Source organism: Oncorhynchus mykiss, chromosome 11 (assembly GCF_013265735.2).
Source record: "Oncorhynchus mykiss isolate Arlee chromosome 11, USDA_OmykA_1.1, whole genome shotgun sequence".
Lineage (NCBI taxonomy): Eukaryota > Metazoa > Chordata > Actinopteri > Salmoniformes > Salmonidae > Oncorhynchus > Oncorhynchus mykiss.
The window spans coordinates 71,716,332-71,737,365 of NC_048575.1; the positions used below are offsets into that span (position 1 = coordinate 71,716,332).

The window sequence follows — 21,034 nt, forward strand, 5'->3', positions numbered from 1 at the left end:
GTGGCTGTCCAGTCCTATGACCTGTAATGGGAGTATTGTGGTTGTCCAGTCCTATGACCTGTAATGGTAGTAGTGTGGCTGTTCAGTCCTATGACCTGTAATGGTAGTAGTGTGGCTGTCCAGTCCTATGACCTGTAATGGTAGTAGTGTGGCTGTTCAGTCCTATGACCTGTAATGGTAGTAGTGTGGCTGTCCAGTCCTATGACCTGTAATGGTAGTAGTGTGGCTGTCCAGTCCTATGACCTGTAATGGTAGTAGTGTGGCTGTCCAGTCCTATGACCTGTAATGGGAGTATTGTGGCTGTCCAGTCCTATGACCTGTAATGGGAGTATTGTGGTTGTCCAGTCCTATGACCTGTAATGGTAGTAGTGTGGCTGTCCAGTCCTATGACCTGTAATGGGAGTATTGTGGCTGTCCAGTCCTATGACCTGTAATGGTAGTAGTGTGGCTGTCCAGTCCTATGACCTGTAATGGTAGTAGTGTGGCTGTCCAGTCCTATGACCTGTAATGGGAGTATTGTGGCTGTCCAGTCCTATGACCTGTAATGGGAGTATTGTGGTTGTCCAGTCCTATGACCTGTAATGGGAGTATTGTGGCTGTCCAGTCCTATGACCTGTAATGGGAGTATTGTGGTTGTCCAGTCCTATGACCTGTAATGGGAGTAGTGTGGCTGTCCAGTCCTATGACCTGTAATGGGAGTATTGTGGCTGTCCAGTCCTATGACCTGTAATGGGAGTATTGTGGTTGTCCAGTCCTATGACCTGTAATGGGAGTAGTGTGGCTGTCCAGTCCTATGACCTGTAATGGGAGTATTGTGGCTGTCCAGTCCTATGACCTGTAATGGTAGTATTGTGGCTGTCCAGTCCTATGACCTGTAATGGGAGTAGTGTGGCTGTCCAGTCCTATGACCTGTAATGGGAGTAGTGTGGCTGTCCAGTCCTATGACCTGTAATGGGAGTAGTGTGGCTGTCCAGTCCTATGACCTGTAATGGTAGTATTGTGGCTGTCCAGTCCTATGACCTGTAATGGTAGTAGTGTGGCTGTCCAGTCCTATGACCTGTAATGGGAGTAGTGTGGCTGTCCAGTCCTATGACCTGTAATGGTAGTAGTGTGGCTGTCCAGTCCTATGACCTGTAATGGGAGTATTTGTGGCTGTCCAGTCCTATGACCTGTAATGGTAGTAGTGTGGCTGTCCAGTCCTATGACCTGTAATGGTAGTAGTGTGGCTGTTCAGTCCTATGACCTGTAATGGTAGTAGTGTGGCTGTTCAGTCCTATGACCTGTAATGGTAGTAGTGTGGCTGTTCAGTCCTATGACCTGTAATGGTAGTAGTGTGGCTGTCCAGTCCTATGACCTGTAATGGGAGTAGTGTGGCTGTCCAGTCCTATGACCTGTAATGGGAGTATTGTGGCTGTCCAGTCCTATGACCTGTAATGGTAGTAGTGTGGCTGTCCAGTCCTATGACCTGTAATGGGAGTATTGTGGTTGTCCAGTCCTATGACCTGTAATGGGAGTATTTGTGGCTGTCCAGTCCTATGACCTGTAATGGGAGTATTTGTGGTTGTCCAGTCCTATGACCTGTAATGGTAGTAGTGTGGCTGTCCAGTCCTATGACCTGTAATGGGAGTATTTGTGGTTGTCCAGTCCTATGACCTGTAATGGTAGTAGTGTGGCTGTCCAGTCCTATGACCTGTAATGGGAGTATTTGTGGTTGTCCAGTCCTATGACCTGTAATGGGAGTATTTGTGGTTGTCCAGTCCTATGACCTGTAATGGGAGTATTTGTGGCTGTCCAGTCCTATGACCTGTAATGGTAGTAGTGTGGCTGTTCAGTCCTATGACCTGTAATGGGAGTATTTGTGGTTGTCCAGTCCTATGACCTGTAATGGGAGTATTTGTGGTTGTCCAGTCCTATGACCTGTAATGGGAGTATTTGTGGCTGTCCAGTCCTATGACCTGTAATGGGAGTATTTGTGGTTGTCCAGTCCTATGACCTGTAATGGTAGTAGTGTGGCTGTCCAGTCCTATGACCTGTAATGGGAGTATTTGTGGTTGTCCAGTCCTATGACCTGTAATGGTAGTAGTGTGGCTGTCCAGTCCTATGACCTGTAATGGTAGTAGTGTGGCTGTCCAGTCCTATGACCTGTAATGGTAGTAGTGTGGCTGTCCAGTCCTATGACCTGTAATGGTAGTAGTGTGGCTGTTCAGTCCTATGACCTGTAATGGTAGTAGTGTGGCTGTTCAGTCCTATGACCTGTAATGGTAGTAGTGTGGCTGTTCAGTCCTATGACCTGTAATGGTAGTAGTGTGGCTGTCCAGTCCTATGACCTGTAATGGTAGTAGTGTGGCTGTTCAGTCCTATGACCTGTAATGGTAGTAGTGTGGCTGTCCAGTCCTATGACCTGTAATGGTAGTAGTGTGGCTGTCCAGTCCTATGACCTGTAATGGGAGTATTTGTGTCTGTCCAGTCCTATGACCTGTAATGGGAGTATTTGTGGTTGTCCAGTCCTATGACCTGTAATGGGAGTATTTGTGGTTGTCCAGTCCTATGACCTGTAATGGGAGTATTTGTGGTTGTCCAGTCCTATGACCTGTAATGGGAGTATTTGTGGCTGTCCAGTCCTATGACCTGTAATGGGAGTGTTTGTGGCTGTCCAGTCCTATGACCTGTAATGGGAGTATTTGTGGCTGTCCAGTCCTATGACCTGTAATGGGAGTATTGTGGTTGTCCAGTCCTATGACCTGTAATGGGAGTATATGGCATTATAACAATCTCTTGTAATTTCTCCACCATGCCAGTTCAACTGGGTCGTTGTGTATGACCTTTAACATAACCTTTGCTCTCTCTCTCTCTTTTTCCTTTGTTCTTTGTCAGGGAGGAAAATTCAAGATTCTGGACACATGCAACCTGCCACTGACAGGAAAACAGTGTGTGGATCGGATCATCACTGAAAAGGTGTGTGTGTGTGTGTGTTTGTTTCTCTTTCGTATTTTCTGTTTGCCAAGGTGTCCTCCATATCTTTGTTGTCTAGATTAAATTTACTGGCTTTGCTATACAAATGAAACTCCTCACAACACAGGCATCATGTGAATGTCTTCCACACAGAAAGATTGAAATGACTCTTCAAAACAACTCTGTATAATCCAGGTATTTTGGAGTCCAACCGGGGCTATTTAGACGCCTGGGTTATATTATACCTAAACTGAATATGAGTCATAATGTCAGGCTTTATGGGAAACACTTTGCTCTGGTGACTATACAGTACTACTGACTCACTGTAGACCTAGAGCTGACATGCTCCTCTCCAGCTCACTGTAGACCTAGAGCTGACACGCTCCTCTCCAGCTCATTGTAGTCCTAGAGCTGATACGCTCCTCTCCAGCTCACTGTAGACCTAGAACTGACACGCTCCTCTCCAGCTCACTGTAGACCTAGAGCTGACACGCTCCTCTCCAGCTCACTGTAGACCTAGAACTGACACGCTCCTCTCCAGCTCACTGTAGACCTAGAGCTGACACGCTCCTCTCCAGCTCACTGTAGACCTAGAACTGACACGCTCCTCTCCAGCTCACTGTAGACCTAGAGCTGACACGCTCCTCTCCAGCTCACTGTAGACCTAGAGCTGACACGCTCCTCTCCAGCTCACTGTAGACCTAGAGCTGACACGCTCCTCTCCAGCTCACTGTAGACCTAGAGCTGACACGCTCCTCTCCAGCTCACTGTAGACCTAGAGCTGACACGCTCCTCTCCAGCTCACTGTAGACCTAGAGCTGACACGCTCCTCTCCAGCTCACTGCAGACCTAGAGCTGACACGCTCCTCTCAAGCTCACTGTAGAGCTAGAGCTGACACGCTCCTCTCCAGCTCACTGTAGAGCTAGAGCTGACACGCTCCTCTCCAGCTCACTGTAGACCTAGAGCTGACACGCTCCTCTCCAGCTCACTGTAGAGCTAGAGCTGACACGCTCCTCTCCAGCTCACTGTAGACCTAGAGTTGACACGCTCCTCTCCAGCTCACTGTAGACCTAGAGCTGACACGCTCCTCTCCAGCTCACTGTAGAGCTAGAGCTGACACGCTCCTCTCCAGCTCACTGTAGAGCTAGAGCTGACACGCTCCTCTCCAGCTCACTGTAGAGCTAGAGCTGACACGCTCCTCTCCAGCTCACAGAATCATGAGGGTTTATAGCATTGGAAAAGGTTGAAAGAGCACAAACAGAATCACTTGGCCTTGGCGGTTGGAAGCCACTGTGCTTGTTTCAGTATTCTAAACAATACACCCAATCTTTTTACCTGGTAAATGTATTATATAGACAAAGACACACACTGAAAGAGAGATGGAAACACACACACACCCACATCAAACAACACACTCACATCAGGGACTGATAGATGGTATTGATGCTACAGAGAGACATGGGGAGATGGAAATTACTTTTATTTGGTTAACCATAATCCAATCAGCAGATTTCTGCTAGGACGCCCAATCTTGATTTGACATCCCAGAATGTAGGGCTGTCTTCTACGATGGCGAATTTTATGACGTTAACAGCTCCACCACATGGCCCAACGTATCGCTAGTAATGCTTCATCTGGAAATCCCTAAAGAGCTGTAACGTTCTTACGTTTGCAAAGCTGCAGAAATAATTACCATTACAGTTTAAAAAAAGCATTAGGATTTCTAACATTTCAGTAATCATTTGTACTTTTTGTAAATTAGTCAATCAAAGACTATAACGTTTTCGTGATGTTTGAAAAACCACGGTTATTTCTTATGGTAGGATTGTAAAATGTTCTAACAATGTGATTGCTGCAGCCAATATTTTTGTTCTAAATGACAGACTCAGAGGATGCCTATCACACATAGGTATCCTCTGAGCTGGTACCTGTTTCAGTCTGAATATCATCTAGCTAGCAGGTACAGTGGCTCCTCCTTTAAAAGTTGTGAGCTTACACCGCGGGACTTAGAGTTACCCAGCGTCACGGGTAATGATTGTGCATATTCTTTTACGAAAATCACTATTTAGCAAGTTATTTTTTTCAGCCATATCCAATACCAGGTGTATCAAACTCATTCATTGTAGCAAGCAGGGAGCAGGTTTCGAACCCTCAACATTCTAGCCCGAATTCCAGCACGCTTATCGACTGTGCCCAAATGTATTAATTGGGGTTGGGGCCGATTGTGGATAAAAACACTTTAGCAGTTGTAATCTTTAACATGGAAAGGAGAAAAAGTATTATTATTTGTTTTTCACAAGCTATTAGCTGAACAATAGACTATTCAACCTTTACTAAAGAATTCTCTAATAGCCGAGCTAGGTGTGAACCCCCTTCCCCTCCCCGCCCCAACTTGCAACAAATAATTTTCAGGACTATCTAGAAAAAGCAGCGGAGATGCGCAATACGTTTCTAAGAAGAGGATATTCTCCACAATGTGTGGATGAAGCTCTTCATTTGCCACTGGGGTAAACAGGAGATGAACTGCTACAAAAAAAGACCCTCTAAAAAGCTAAAGAACACTCTGTAATGTTCACAACTACATATACTTTGAACTCGCAAAAAGTGGGAGATGCTGTCAAGAAACACTGGAATGTTTTATTTACGTGACAAATTGGTCCATGCCAACTGCCAGCCACAAGAAAATCAGCCAGAATGTTTTGGGATTTTCACCCCCCAGACATTATTTCCTAAAGGTCTTAATGATGAAATGCCTATGTATGTTATGTTGTAAATTTGAACATTAATTATGCCCCTATTTCAGATTACTCTGACATTTTTCTTACACTATACCCAATGATTTATGAAAACTTGCTTGGTAGGTCGAGATCCTCATTGTGGTTTTACAGACGTGTTTAATACGTTTTATGTACACACTTCATTTGAATATTTATGAAATGCATATTGTTATATTTGGTAGCACTTATTTGTTTTTCCTTCACCTCCAACCCCTTTCGATGCGTGGAACGGATGTGGGTGTGGCTAGGTCTACATAAGTGTGCTAATTTGAAAAACTCACAAAAGCTGTGATTAAGGCCGATACGTAAAGCTTAGTAAAGATCAGTGATACGATCCAGAGCTGTGTGCGGGTTCCTCCTCTTTTTCCTCATCTTATCCGGCTGTTGCCATGCACCTGTAAAAAAAGATAGCTCAGATGTGCGACTGCCTTTTTGAATTTAGAATTTGACTTTACAAACAACAAGAGGGCTTAATTGGAGTCTATTTCTTCAGAGCCTAGACCTATATAAAACAACTTAACTGGCTGAGGTAGGTTACGAGGCTTAACAGCCTAATGGAAGTAGGATTGTTTTTATTAGGCCTACTTACAATTGCAACCGGTCCAAAATGTAGCATCCTACATGAAACAGTCATTTAAAGAAAAAAGTCTGCACGTTCGAACTAAAACAATGTAACTAAAAAGAAAGCGCACATTTGTAATTCGAAAACTCTAAAAGTAATTGTAGATACAAATTATGTGTGACATTATGGGTACAGTAAAGAATGTAGCCATCATGCAAATGATTCCTATTAGCAGGGCAATAGACTTTTTATAGCCTGGCTACTGTTGTGAAAATCCCTCAACTTGCAATGTATTCCATGCTTAAGTATTCTAATGTGTTACATTTCTAACTTAAAACAGCATTACTTCATCAACATCTTTATGCTTTCGTTAGTCTTCTTGATCTTCTTAATTTTTTTCTGTAGCAATTTTGAGCAAATTGCTCAAGGGCCACAGTTGATTCATCTGTGAAGATGACGTTATTGAATGTCTCGCCAGCTTTGATCCATACCTGGGCCTTCAGGGCGCAAAGTTCTTTGTTTGTCATACCAATCTTTGGGTCAAAAGAACAGTACAAAACAAGCGGATATCATGGCTCGGTAAGAAATGTGTGTGTATATATATATATATATATATATATATATAGCATATAAAACATTTCTTACTGAGCCGTGATGTCCGCAGATTACAGATTGCCTTTGCCGATCCCTCATCATCTTCATTCATCAGTGAGTCAGTGGCTTGAATAATCATTGACTCACTCACGCGTTGAAAAGGGCAAGGTAGAAGATGGAGTCACAATCCAAGCCAGGCACACCTGTGAGCTCTGGAACTCCACCTCCGACAGGCAGAGTCAGCATACAGTACGTGGCGGGTTCATCAGGTTTTCGGTTCACTCTGACATTATCACTCCTCTTCTGACAACAGAACTTGACCAACTGCTCACCAGGCACAGCAATGGCCGCCTGGACCGTTATGCTGTTCTGCTATTCCATGGATGTGTAACCGAAGAGAGATACCACGAGTGGGCACAGAATACATAGCCTTCCCGCTGTGGCCGTCTATTTCAGCACCGGTTCGCGCGGCTCTGAGACGAGTATGTAGAAACGAAAATGTTCAAATATTCCATGAAATTCTCTAAAATAGGTGTTGACTGAATATAAGCAAGTGAGGTCTACTAAATAATCAAGTTACGTTTCTCCAGAAATAAATAATTCTAAATAATTGGCTTTAATTACAAATTAGTGAGAATGTCTCACCCCATGTTCAAGAATAGCCTTTTTCTCGCTCACTCTAGGTTAAATAAAAACGAAATCTCCAAAATATCTTTACTTTTTAAACAAAGAGATTATTATTCCTTAATTTAGAATTATTTAAAAAACCCTTAGGATCTGTGAGAATATCTTAGAATATCTAACGGAAAATTCCCCTTAGATATTAATATAGGGTCCTCCAATCCTCTAAATGTAATTATTGGCGAAGAGTCACCTAATTGAATAAAATATTTTTAGATATACTGTTAAAAAACAGTGTAGGTCTTATTTATTTAAAGAGCATATTGAAGTTAGAAGCAAAAGCCTACAACTATTTTAGCACTGTTTTGTGCTGCTCTGAGACAAGCACGACACAGGGATTCTTTAGCTAAATAGCCCAGTACTGTACTGCCGGATATCACGTTGTACACTGCCATATTTTCCGCTCCATCCTAACAGAATCCCAGAGGGTTTTTCATGGAGTAGAAACACCATAATATTAATCAAATTAATTAAGCAAGTACCAGTCAAAAGTTTGGACACACCTACTCATTCAAGGATTTTTCTATATTTTTACTATTTTCTACATTGTAGAATAATAGTGAAGACATCACAACTATGAAATAACACATATGGAATCAGTTAAGAACAAATTCCGATTTACAAGGACAGCCTACTCCTTCCTCCCCAACAGGGATTTGAACCCGGTCTCCCGCGTGCCCTGCATTCTGTAGTACGGACATGGCCTGCTCTCCCTTATGTAAGGAATTAGGCACTTTCCAATGTTTACTACCGTATGTATTGTAGACTGCACAGTAGCCTAATATACAAATAAACACATTTTGTTAATAAAATAATTATAAAAAATACTCTTTCAAAATGCAGATGTTGATTTAGTTATGGATACATAATGAATTACTATGGGAATAAATACTACTGATTTACAGAAATATTGGAACAAAGTTGTCTAATGAAGGCGAACAATTTAGAATCTTCCAATCCCGTAGCCTACTCCTGACGGTCATGTTGAACATCGCCATATTTTCCATTCCAATATAACGGAAACTCTGAGGGTTATAGAAACACCATAATATTAATCTAATTAATTAAGCCAAATTTCTTTAAATAAATCCCATATTATTACAAAAAAGGTTTTAACTATGAAATGCTTCTCAAAGATGCCCTCTGGTGGTCAAACTAGCAATAACTTGCAGTAACAGAAAAAATGGCTGAGAATTAAAGGACGTGCTGCGACAGCAGTATAACACAACTTGTAGAGGAGGAACCACTGTACGTGTTTCAGTCTGAATATCACATAGCTAGCAGGTACATGTTTCAGTCTGAATATCACATCGCTAGCAGGTACATGTTTGTCTGAATATCACATAGCTAGCAGGTACATGTTTCAGTCTGAATATCACATCGCTAGCAGGTACATGTTTGTCTGAATATCACATAGCTAGCAGGTACATGTTTCAGTCTGAATATCACATAGCTAGCAGGTACATGTTTCAGTCTGAATATCACATCGCTAGCAGGTACATGTTTGTCTGAATATCACATAGCTAGCAGGTACATGTTTCAGTCTGAATAAAACATAGCTAGCAGGTACATGTTTCAGTCTGAATAACACATCGCTAGCAGATACATGTTTCAATCTGAATAACACATAGCTAGCAGGTACAAGTGTGTCTGAATATAACATAGCTAGCAGGTACAAGTTTATCTGAATATCACATAGCTAGCAGGTACAAGTTTGTCTGAATATCACATAGCTAGCAGGTACAAGTTTGTCTGAATATCACATAGCTAGCAGGTACATGTTTTTTCTCATCAATGCCCTGGTTATTATTTAATTGTTAAAATGTTGACCATTATTATACTCAAACCTGTCAGAGCAGACCAGAGCAGACATCCTGTGGCCCTGAATAGTGCCTGTTGATGTCTGCTGTGCTGACCAGGACAAAAGGCTGCCTGCAGACATCAATGGCTCCATATTCAGCTTGGCTGGCCAGAACAGAGGGGTCACAGTGGTGTAATGGAGGTCTGCATAGGATCATTGATTCTATGTCTTTGTGTGTTCAGTATTGCAGGGGGTAGAGAGGCAGATCAATGTGGGAGCTTTGTGTGGGTCCTGTAGCCGTGTTTCTCTCCGTGTCCGATTTCGCCAGACTCTGCATGTTCCTTTTCTCCGTCTCTTCCTTTCTTCTTTCTGAATGTCTGTTCGTCTCTCTCTCGCTCTCACTCTTTTAGTCTCGCTATAGGTGGCTATAGAATTATGACCACTCAGGGTTTCTTCTATCCACTCCTTTCTGCTCGGGTGCATTTTAGAGCGAATGCACAACATGATTCCCAGCTGGATGATTTCTGTCAACATTTATAAAGGTTAATGTGTCTCCTATCCACTGCCGTGAGCCCCTCCCCCCTCTCCTTCTTCATCCTTCTTTTCTGCTCTCCTCCCTTATCCTCATCCTTCCCTCCCTTCTCTTAATACCTCTTTCCTCTTCTTTCTCTCTTTTCTCTCTCTTTCTCCTCTCATCCCCCACCACTCTCTTCTCTACCTGACCTCTTCTCTGGTTAGTTTTCCCTATTCTCTACCTCCCTTGTCTCCTTCCTCCCCCCAGCAGCCTGCCAATGTGTGTTAACTAGACATTTATCGGATGAGGTGGGGGGCTGGATGGTACTGTGCCCGCTGCCCACCTCTGGAACAGCACTCTCCGCCTAGTGCTTCAGAGCAGGTGACAACAGACATATAGAGCTGACGAGCTTTTCAAGAAAGCCTTGACTGTGCTCTCAGTCTCTCCACCTACAGTATAATAGCTCCCCTGTTACCCACTCCTCTCCCCAACAGCTGTCTATTGTATTATTGCCTTTATGAATTCACATTACTATAAATTAGGTGTGTGTATTTGTGTTGAAGGGGCAGGGGCAGGGACAGGACAGTTGGATGATATGGAGACAGCTCAGCAGTGGAGACCAGCAGAGAGACTGCTTGGACTGCGCATACATAGTGTTTGGCATCCATCAGTGCTGCTTGCATTAACAGTACGGGTTCTATTTTCAGCTGGTGCTAAGGAGGCACTAGTGTCAAATGTGCACTAGTTTGCAATTTTGTCATTTAAAAACTTTTTCCAGCCCTAACGCCAGGTTCTGCAATTTACCTCTCTTATATCAGCTCGCTTGCGCTCAGATGGGCGGGGTGGAAATATTTTAGGCGTGTCCTTAACTTGATTCAAAGTACTAATTTCTAGAATTTTTACAGCGGAAATGCAGCCTATCCAGCCGTGATGCACACTGCCCATATGAACATGGAACAAGAGTAGCATAATGTGCTTTTGATGCCTGTATACTTCCTGTTTAGAAACATAAAAAACGAATGTTCTTTCCCATTTCGTTTTATTTGATTAAAAACCAAGCATATCCTCCCCTCTGCTCAATTAAGGCTTTTTTTGTCTGCTCAATTCAATTGCAAAGTAGTCAAGACTGTCGATAAAGGGTTTGGTTCCTGAGACCGCATGTAAATCAATCTTAATCACCAAAGCTTTATTAAAATACACAGTTTGAGAGGAGTTAAACAGTGAGCTGACACATTATTTTAGCCATGCAAGTCCTGTAAAACCCCCTCCATGCCCATCCTAAAATAAGATATGAGAACCTCTTTGAATACGGTGAACCTTGCATTTAGAATTCATCTGTAACCTGTAAAACCCCCTCCATGCCCATCCTAAAATAAGATGTGAGAACCTCTTTGAATACGGTGAACCTTGCATTTAGAATTCATCTGTAACCTGTAAAACCCCCTCCATGCCCATCCTGAAATAAGATATGAGAACCTCTTTGAATACGGTGAACCTTGCATTTAGAATTCATCTGTAACCTGTAAAACCCCCTCCATGCCCATCCTGAAATAAGATATGAGAACCTCTTTGAATACGGTGAACCTTGCATTTAGAATTCATCTGTAACCTGTAAAACCCCCTCCATGCCCATCCTGAAATAAGATATGAGAACCTCTTTGAATACGGTGAACCTTGCATTTAGAATTCATCTGTAACCTGTAAAACCCCCTCCATGCCCATCCTGAAATAAGATATGAGAACCTCTTTGAATACGGTGAACCTTGCATTTAGAATTCATCTGTAACCTGTAAAACCCCCTCCATGCCCATCCTAAAATAAGATATGAGAACCTCTTTGAATACGGTGAACCTTGCATTTAGAATTCATCTGTAACCTGTAAAACCCCCTCCATGCCCATCCTAAAATAAGATATGAGAACCTCTTTGAATACGGTGAACCTTGCATTTAGAATTCATCTGTAACCTGTAAAACCCCCTCCATGCCCATCCTAAAATAAGATATGAGAACCTCTTTGAATACGGTGAACCTTGCATTTAGAATTCATCTGTAACCTGTAAAACCCCCTCCATGCCCATCCTAAAATAAGATATGAGAACCTCTTTGAATACGGTGAACCTTGCATTTCGAATTCATCTGTAACCTGTAAAACCCCCTCCATGCCCATCCTAAAATAAGATATGAGAACCTCTTTGAATACGGTGAACCTTGCATTTAGAATTCATCTGTAACCTGTAAAACCCCCTCCATGCCCATCCTAAAATAAGATATGAGAACCTCTTTGAATACGGTGAACCTTGCATTTCGAATTCATCTGTAACCTGTAAAACCCCCTCCATGCCCATCCTAAAATAAGATATGAGAACCTCTTTGAATACGGTGAACCTTGCATTTAGAATTCATCTGTAACCTGTAAAACCCCCTCCATGCCCATCCTAAAATAAGATATGAGAACCTCTTTGAATACGGTGAACCTTGCATTTAGAATTCATCTGTAACCTGTAAAACCCCCTCCATGCCCATCCTAAAATAAGATATGAGAACCTCTTTGAATACGGTGAACCTTGCATTTAGAATTCATCTGTAACCTGTAAAACCCCCTCCATGCCCATCCTAAAATAAGATATGAGAACCTCTTTGAATACGGTGAACCTTGCATTTAGAATTCATCTGTAACCTGTAAAACCCCCTCCATGCCCATCCTAAAATAAGATGTGAGAACCTCTTTGAATACGGTGAACCTTGCATTTAGAATTCATCTGTAACCTGTAAAACCCCCTCCATGCCCATCCTAAAATAAGATATGAGAACCTCTTTGAATACGGTGAACCTTGCATTTAGAATTCATCTGTAACCTGTAAAACCCCCTCCATGCCCATCCTGAAATAAGATATGAGAACCTCTTTGAATACGGTGAACCTTGCATTTAGAATTCATCTGTAACCTGTAAAACCCCCTCCATGCCCATCCTAAAATAAGATATGAGAACCTCTTTGAATACGGTGAACCTTGCATTTAGAATTCATCTGTAACCTGTAAAACCCCCTCCATGCCCATCCTGAAATAAGATATGAGAACCTCTTTGAATACGGTGAACCTTGCATTTAGAATTCATCTGTAACCTGTAAAACCCCCTCCATGCCCATCCTAAAATAAGATATGAGAACCTCTTTGAATACGGTGAACCTTGCATTTAGAATTCATCTGTAACCTGTAAAAATAGCTTGTTTTCCGTTTCATATGTTCATAACCCAAGCCTTCCCTTAGGCCTACTTTAACAAAGGCTGGTTCAACAGCAATTAGTTTCTTTTTTATCCTGCCGATTTTATGATATCATTACATTTATTTATTGTTGTTGTTTAAAAAAAGCTTGTTTTTTTGTAGAATTCTATTACAACCAAACGTATTAGAATGATTCACCTTTCTGGTATTATGGTAACAATGTCCGCTGTGTGCTTGCAATAGAACTTCCATGAGGTGTGTGAATGTGATCTGATCTGTAAATTGGTTCCAATATGGATATAGAACGTTATATTTTGGAGCTGTATAACGGTGAATGGACATTCTCCCTTTCTCTTTATATTGGATATTTTTCCAGTTATGTTGCCTGTAAGAGTGAGACAGCCTATTTAAAATAAGTTGTTCGAATTTGATTACAATTATTAGTTCTCAGGGCCTCCCGAGTGGCGCAGCCGTCTAAGACACTGCATCACAGTGCTAGAGGCATCACTACAGACCCGGGTTCGATCCCAGGCTGTGTCACAACCGGCCGTGATCCCATAGAGTCCCATAGGGCGGTGCACAATCGTCCGGGTAAGGGGAGGGTTTGGCCGGGGGGCTTTACTTGGCTCATCGTGCTCTAGTGACTCCTTGTGGCGGGCCGGCTGCCTGCGGGATGACCTCGGTCGTCAGTTGAACGGTGTTTCCGCCGACACATTGGTGCGGCTGGCTTCCTGGTTAAGCGGGCGGGTGTTAAGAACTGTGGTTTGGCGGGTTTGGCGCTAGATTTAGATTTACCATTGTGTTAGGTTTGTTAAAATACAGCCCTTAGATTTACCATTGTGTTAGGTTTGTTAAAATACAGCCCTTAGATTTACCATTGTGTTAGGTTTGTTAAAATATAGCCCTTTATCTCCTAACCATTTTAAATCCTTCCACTACACTACCTTAAACGCAATAGGGTCAGGCTGTCTAGTCTGGTATTGGGTTTCCCTACAGCTTAAGCCTGTTGGATGAGAGTGGCCGTCATGGCCCTCCTGGTTACACGTTGTTCTGTTCTGAGTCCTCGGGATAATTAAAATCTTGCCTCATTGTGTTTTCAAAATGAGTGAGGAAACGGGGAGCCTAAAACCTGCTCTCCACAATTCACACACATGCATACACACACACATACACCCGTTTGCCCTTGAACATAAAAAACACACATTCAGCCCTCTGATAACAGAGAGATTAATTGAAGTATTTTTTTCATATGATGATGCTGCTGCTGATATGGGTTGAGACTGCTGGTGGTAGGTACCTGCAGCCCTAGGGTGCATCTCGTTTCAGCCCTTTTTCACTTCTACCCTCGGAAGGTTTTGAAACACGTCTGAGGCCCTTTTTGCAATAGTGAAATAGTTGTGTGTGCGGCATGCAGATGTGTGTGTAAAGGTACATTTGGAGGGCCACAGCGGTCCCCACAGTGACCCTGTGGAATGTGGTTAGCCACCATGGCAGCAGTGGTCCCCACAGTAACCCTGTGGAATGTGGTTAGCCACCATGGGGTCCCCACAGTAACCCTGTGGAATGTGGTTAGCCACTATGGGGTCCCCAGAGTAACCCTGTGGAATGTGGTTAGCCACCATGGGGTCCCCAGAGTAACCCTGTTGAATGTGGTTAGCCACCATGGGGTCCCCACAGTAACCCTGTGGAATGTGGTTAGCCACTATGGGGTCCCCAGAGTAACCCTGTGGAATGTGGTTAGCCACCATTGCAGCAGCGGTCCCCACAGTAACCCTGTGGAATGTGGTTAGCCACCATGGGGTCCCCAGTGTAACCCTGTGGAATGTGGTTAGCCACCATGGGGTCCCGACACTAACCCTGTGGAATGTGGTTAGCCACCATGGGGTCCCCAGAGTAACCCTGTGGAATGTGGTTAGCCACCATGGGGTCCCCAGAGTAACCTTGTTGAATGTGGTTAGCCACCATGGGGTCCCCAGAGTAACCCTGTTGAATGTGGTTAGCCACCATGGGGTCCCCACAGTAACCCTGTGGAATGTGGTTAGCCACTATGGGGTCCCCAGAGTAACCCTGTGGAATGTGGTTAGCCACCATTGCAGCAGCGGTCCCCACAGTAACCCTGTGGAATGTGGTTAGCCACCATGGGGTCCCGACACTAACCCTGTGGAATGTGGTTAGCCACCATGGGGTCCCCAGAGTAACCCTGTGGAATGTGGTTAGCCACCATGGCAGCAGTGGTCCCCACAGTAACCCTGTGGAATGTGGTTAGCCACCATGGGGTCCCCAGAGTAACCTTGTTGAATGTGGTTAGCCACCATGGGGTCCCCAGAGTAACCATGTTGAATGTGGTTAGCCACCATGGGGTCCCCACAGTAACCCTGTGGAATGTGGTTAGCCACTATGGGGTCCCCAGAGTAACCCTGTGGAATGTGGTTAGCCACCATGGGGTCCTGACACTAACCCTGTGGAATGTGGTTAGCCACCATGGGGTCCCCAGAGTAACCCTGTGGAATGTGGTTAGCCACCATGGCAGCAGTGGTCCCCACAGTAACCCTGTGGATTGTGGTTACTTACCATGGCAGCAGCGGTCCCCACAGTAACCCTGTGGAATGTGGTTAGCCACCATGGCAGCAGCGGTCCCCACAGTAACCCTGTGGAATGTGGTTAGCCACCATGGGGTCCCCAGAGTAACCCTGTGGAATGTGGTTAGCCACCATGGCAACAGCGGTCCCCACAGTAACCCTGTGGAATGTGGTTAGCCACCATGGGGTCCCCAGAGTAACCCTGTGGAATGTGGTTAGCCACCATGGGGTCCCAACAGTAACCCTGTGGAATGTGGTTAGCCACCATGGCAGCAGTGGTCCCCACAGTAACCCTGTGGAATGTGGTTATCCCCCATGGGGTCCCCAGAGTAACCCTGTGAAATGTGGTTAGCCACCATGGGGTCCCCAGAGTAACCCTGTGGAATGTGATTAGCCACCATGGCAGCAGTGGTCCCCACTGTAACCCTGTGGAATGTGGTTAGTCACCATGGCAGCAGTGGTCCCCACAGTAACCCGGTATAATGTGGTTAGCCACCATGTCAGCAGTGGTCCCCAGAGTAACCCTGTGGAATGTGGTTAGCCACCATGGGGTCCCCACAGCAACCCTGTGGAATGTGGATAGTCACCATGGCAGCAGCGGTCCCCACAGTAACCCTGTGGAATGTGGTTAGCCACCATGGGGTCCCAACAGTAACCCTGTGGAATGTGGTTAGCCACCATGGCAGCAGTTGTCCCCACAGTAACCCTGTGGAATGTGGTTAGCCACCATGGGGTCCCCAGAGTAACCCTGTGAAATGTGGTTAGCCACCATGGGGTCCCCAGAGTAACCCTGTGGAATGTGGTTAGCCACCATGGCAGCAGTGGTCCCCACTGTAACCCTGTGGAATGTGGTTAGTCACCATGGCAGCAGTGGTCCCCACAGTAACCCGGTAGAATGTGGTTAGCCACCATGGCAGCAGTGGTCCCCAGAGTAACCCTGTGGAATGTGGTTAGCCACCATGGGGTCCCCACAGCAACCCTGTGGAATGTGGATAGTCACCATGGCAGCAGCGGTCCCCACAGTAACCCTGTGGAATGTGGTTAGCCACCATGGGGTTCCAAGAGTAACCCTTTGGAATGTGGTTACCCACCATGGGGTCCCCAGAGTAACCCTGTGGAATGTGGTTAGCCACCATGGGGTCCCCAGAGTAACCCTGTGGAATGTGGTTAGCCACCATGGCAACAGCGGTCCCCACCGTAACCATGTGGAATGTGGTTTGTCACCATGGCAGCAGTGGTCCCCACAGTAACCCTGTGGAATGTGGTTAGTCACCATGGCAGCAGCGGTCCCCGCAGTAACCCTGTGGAATGTGGTTAGCCACCATGCTAGCAGTGGTCTCCAGAGTAACCCTGTGGAATGTGGTTAGCCACCATGGGGTCCCCAGTGTAACCCTGTGGAATGTGGTTAGGCACCATGGCAGCAGTGGTCCCCAGAGTAACCCTGTGGAATGTGCTTAGCCACCATGGGGTCCCCAGAGTATACCCTGTGGAATGTGGTTAGCCACCTTGGGGTCCCCAGAGTAACCCTGTGGAATGTGGTTAGCCACCATGGCAGCAGCGGTCCCCAGAGTAACCCTGTGGAATGTGGTTAGCCACCATGGGGTCCCCAGAGTAACCCTGTGGAATGTGGTTTGTCACCGTGGCAGCAGCGGTCCCCAGAATAACCCTGTGGAATGTGGTTAGCCACCATGGGGTCCCCAGAGTAACCCTGTGGAATGTGGTTCGTCACCATGGCAGCAGCGGTCCCCACAGTAACCCTGTGGAATGTGGTTAGCCACCCTGTGGAATGTGGTTAGCCACCATGGGGTCCCCAGAGTAACCCTGTGGAATGTGGTTAGCCACCATGGGGTCCCCAGAGTAACCCTGTGGAATGTGGTTACCACCATGGCAGCAGCGGTCCCCAGAGTAACCCTGTGGAATGTGGTTAGCCACCATGGGGTCCCCAGAGTAACCCTGTGGAATGTGGTTCATCACCATGGCAGCAGCGGTCCCCACAGTAACCCTGTGGAATGTGGTTAGCCACCATGGGGTCCCCAGAGTAACCCTGTGGAATGTGGTTAGCCACCATGGCAGCAGTGGTCCCCACAGTAACCCTGTGGAATGTGGTTAGCCACCATGGGGTCCCCAGAGTAACCCTGTGGAATGTGGTTAGCCACCATGGCAGCAGTGGTCCCCAGAGTAACCCTGTGAAATGTGGTTGGTTTGGTAAACTGTACATTTTTAAACAGCATTCCCCTCTGGAAAGAAAAACAGCCCAAAATAATGACCTATTTATTCACAGTGGAAACAGACATTCCACTGGTTCTAGATAACTGCAGCAGTGAACTGCTACCTGTGGTATTGGCAGTAACCACTATACTGGCAACAGTTGGCAGTCTATTCTCAGAGTTGTACTTAATGTCCTCTGGTTATTTCCCTCTTATGTTGCCTTCTATTAATAAACCACAGAAGACCAGCTAATTCCACAAGACAGCCCTAGTGAATAACAGGACTGGCCTCGGCTCAGACACTAATCGATGTTAGTGTGAGGATGGCTTTAAGCTGTGGTCCAGTCACTAACATCACAGAAAGTCCTAGACAAGTCTCTCCCTCCCTTTGCCCTCCCCTCCCCTCTTACTCTGACTTTGTATTGTTCTTTTCATGTTTTCTCCTTCCTGTTCCCTTCTGCTCTCCCTCACTCTTTTATCCTTCTCCCTCTCCCTATCACTCCATCCTACAAGTTAGCTGTAGGTTTTGACAGCTTTCCTGAGAGTGATACTGTATCTCTCTCTCTCTCTCTCTCTCTCTCTCTCTCTCGCTCTCGCTCTCTCGCTCTCTCTCGACTACACCATAGCCTCTCCCATACAGATCTCATTTCCATCTCCTGGCTCTGCCTGTGCTCACTGTAGCTGGGTTATGGCTCCATCTTTTTTAATTGCTTCCTTCCCTTGTGTTATTTTTCTAAATTACAGGTCAAGCAATACAGTATCATGATAGGAGAAGAGGACAGCAAGCTCTTTTTAGAGCATTGAGACAAAGCCCATATCTTACAACAGCAGGCTGTATCCCAAATGAAATGTTGGTCTAAAGTAGTGCTATTACGAACATGGTGTAGTTTGAGACGCAGACAGTGTTATTGGTAGTCTAAAATGGCAGGAGAGACCAACACTGTAAGAATGTAGCTAGGGTGAGACTCGGGTCAGACCAGTCTGGCCTTGTTAACACAGAGTAATGTCAGACAGTGGAACTCTGGTAGATTCTGGTGTTAGCCGTGGTCCTTTCCTATTCTCTCATACAGCCAGATCTTTCTTGGGATATTTTTTTTGGCAATGAGAATAGTGACATTTAATTTCAATCTTAATTTTCTGATGATTTGAACAAATAAGCACTTTTCTCTTGTCTATAGACATTAACCTATTCAGCTGAAATGCAGGACCCTGCAGAGTGCATTGCCGACCTTGAGTTTTGTTTGAAGTAAAGTGAATCTCTGCCAGAGAACTCAACAGGCAGCTGTCCAACCCTCTAGCCCGACACCCAGCATTTCAGATGTTGTCTTATTGAATAAATGCATCTCTGTCTCTCTCTCTGTCTCTCTCTGTCTCTCTCTCTGTCTCCCTTTCTCTCTGTCTCTCTCTGTCTCCCTTTCTCTCTGTCTCTCCCTCTCTGTCTCTGTGTCTGTCTCTCTCACTCTGTCTCTGTTTATATCTCTCTCTGTCTTTCTCGCTCTTTCTCTTGCTCTCTCTCTCTGTCTGTGTCTCTCTCTCTCTCTCTCTCTCTCTCTCTCTCTCGTGCTCTCCCTCTCTCATGCTCTCTCTCTCTCTCGTGCTCTCTCAGGCTGTGTTTGATGTGGACAAGACTAAAGGTCTGACTCTGATTGAGGTGTGGGAGGGGCTGACCCCAGAGGACATTAAGGCATGCACAGGAGCACACTTTGAGGTGAGACATACAGGGACAGCCGGTCTGGCCACTCCAGGGTTGTGTTGTCCAAAGCAAGAACAATGCTTTAGCCAGCCAACTTTCCACATCCACGCTGTGTTAAGAAGCAGTGCGGCTTGGTTGGGTTGTGTATCGGAGGACGCATGACTTTCAACCTTTGTCTTTCCCGAGCCCGTACGGGAGTTGTGCGATGAGACAAGATAGTAGCTACTAAACAATTGGATTCCACGAAATTGGGGAGAAAAAGGGGTAAAATTAAATAAAAATAGTAACAGATGGTTTCTCTCCTTTCAAAACTCTCTCTCTCTCTCTCTCCCACTCACTCTCTCCCACTCACTCTCTCTCTCACTCTCTCTCTCTCTGATGTCCAACAGGTGTCTCCAAACTTGAGGCCCATGCAACAGGTCTAGAAGCTGGGGGAAGTGTCCGAGGAGAGGAACTATGGCTTGAAGGCTGTGTTAATCTCTCCGTATGTGTGAAGGAAGGAACACAAACTATGAACTAATCAACAAAGTTCATCCTAATGTTACTGAACACCGTTTCCGTCTACTAAATCATAACGTCACTGAAACATTACTGTAACATCCATTGATGTACAGTAACATGTGAGATGCATAAATAAGCGATGCCTAGTTTGGTTGTGGTTGTTAAGAAACCAACAGCGTGATGATGTTGATGATATTATATGAATTGAATTGAAAATAATTATTGTCCCTGACATAACTGAAGAGGAACTGTGTAATATGTATTTAGTAATAACGTCATGTTTTAATTAGATGTTTTATGCTACATCAACACAGAGGCTATTCTCTCCAAAACTTATAACACAAACAATGATGGACTTCATTTCATTCCAGTCAGTTGTCCCCTCCCTTCTGCACTTGTTCACTCCCCTCCTTAGACGTGCATCAGCCAGGTACTCCGGTAGATAGGTATACCCTGTAAGTAATAGCTCCAACTAGTTTCAGACATACTGTGTTCACTGATGCAGTGAAATGGGAATGAATTGGAGAAGATGGGAGGAAGCACAGCTCTGGTCTGACATCAAAACTGATATTATCTAGATTTTTATTTGCGTTTGAGGCTCTCCACTTCATCCTAGTTTGGTACTTCAGTTGAATGGTCAGCCTCATGGAAACAAACACTTAATAATACAGGCTACATGGTTTCAGATATTTTAACTACTACAATGTGAGGCCTTACATTTTCTACCCACAGGTTTCCCTGCCCTGTATTTGTGTATTATATTAAACTAGGTATGTTACCTTGATGTCCATTTTCTGTTGTATTGCTTTTCACCATCCCATCTTTTGCGTGTTGCACATAAGTCTCAAAGTTCTTTGGCACTACTTCCTGAAAAATTTTTTGTTTTATGACACCTCAAATATTTCTTCATAATTTCTGTGTGACAGTGAAGGAAGGAATGAAGCATGTTG

At 44.9% G+C, this 21,034-nt stretch overlaps 1 protein-coding gene across 1 annotated transcript in view; it reads left to right on the forward strand.

Moving 5' to 3' along the window:
• Window positions 1-20,871, forward strand: part of LOC110535107 (succinyl-CoA:3-ketoacid coenzyme A transferase 1, mitochondrial) — a 99,976-nt gene extending 79,105 nt beyond the window's left edge. The window contains exons 15-17 of the mRNA XM_036936256.1: window positions 2,875-2,955; window positions 19,497-19,598; window positions 19,973-20,871. Coding sequence (XP_036792151.1) covers window positions 2,875-2,955; window positions 19,497-19,598; window positions 19,973-20,008 — 219 coding nt within the window. The 3' untranslated portion in view covers window positions 20,009-20,871. The remainder of the gene's footprint in view (window positions 1-2,874; window positions 2,956-19,496; window positions 19,599-19,972) is intronic.
• The last annotated feature ends 163 nt before the right edge of the window (window positions 20,872-21,034 follow it).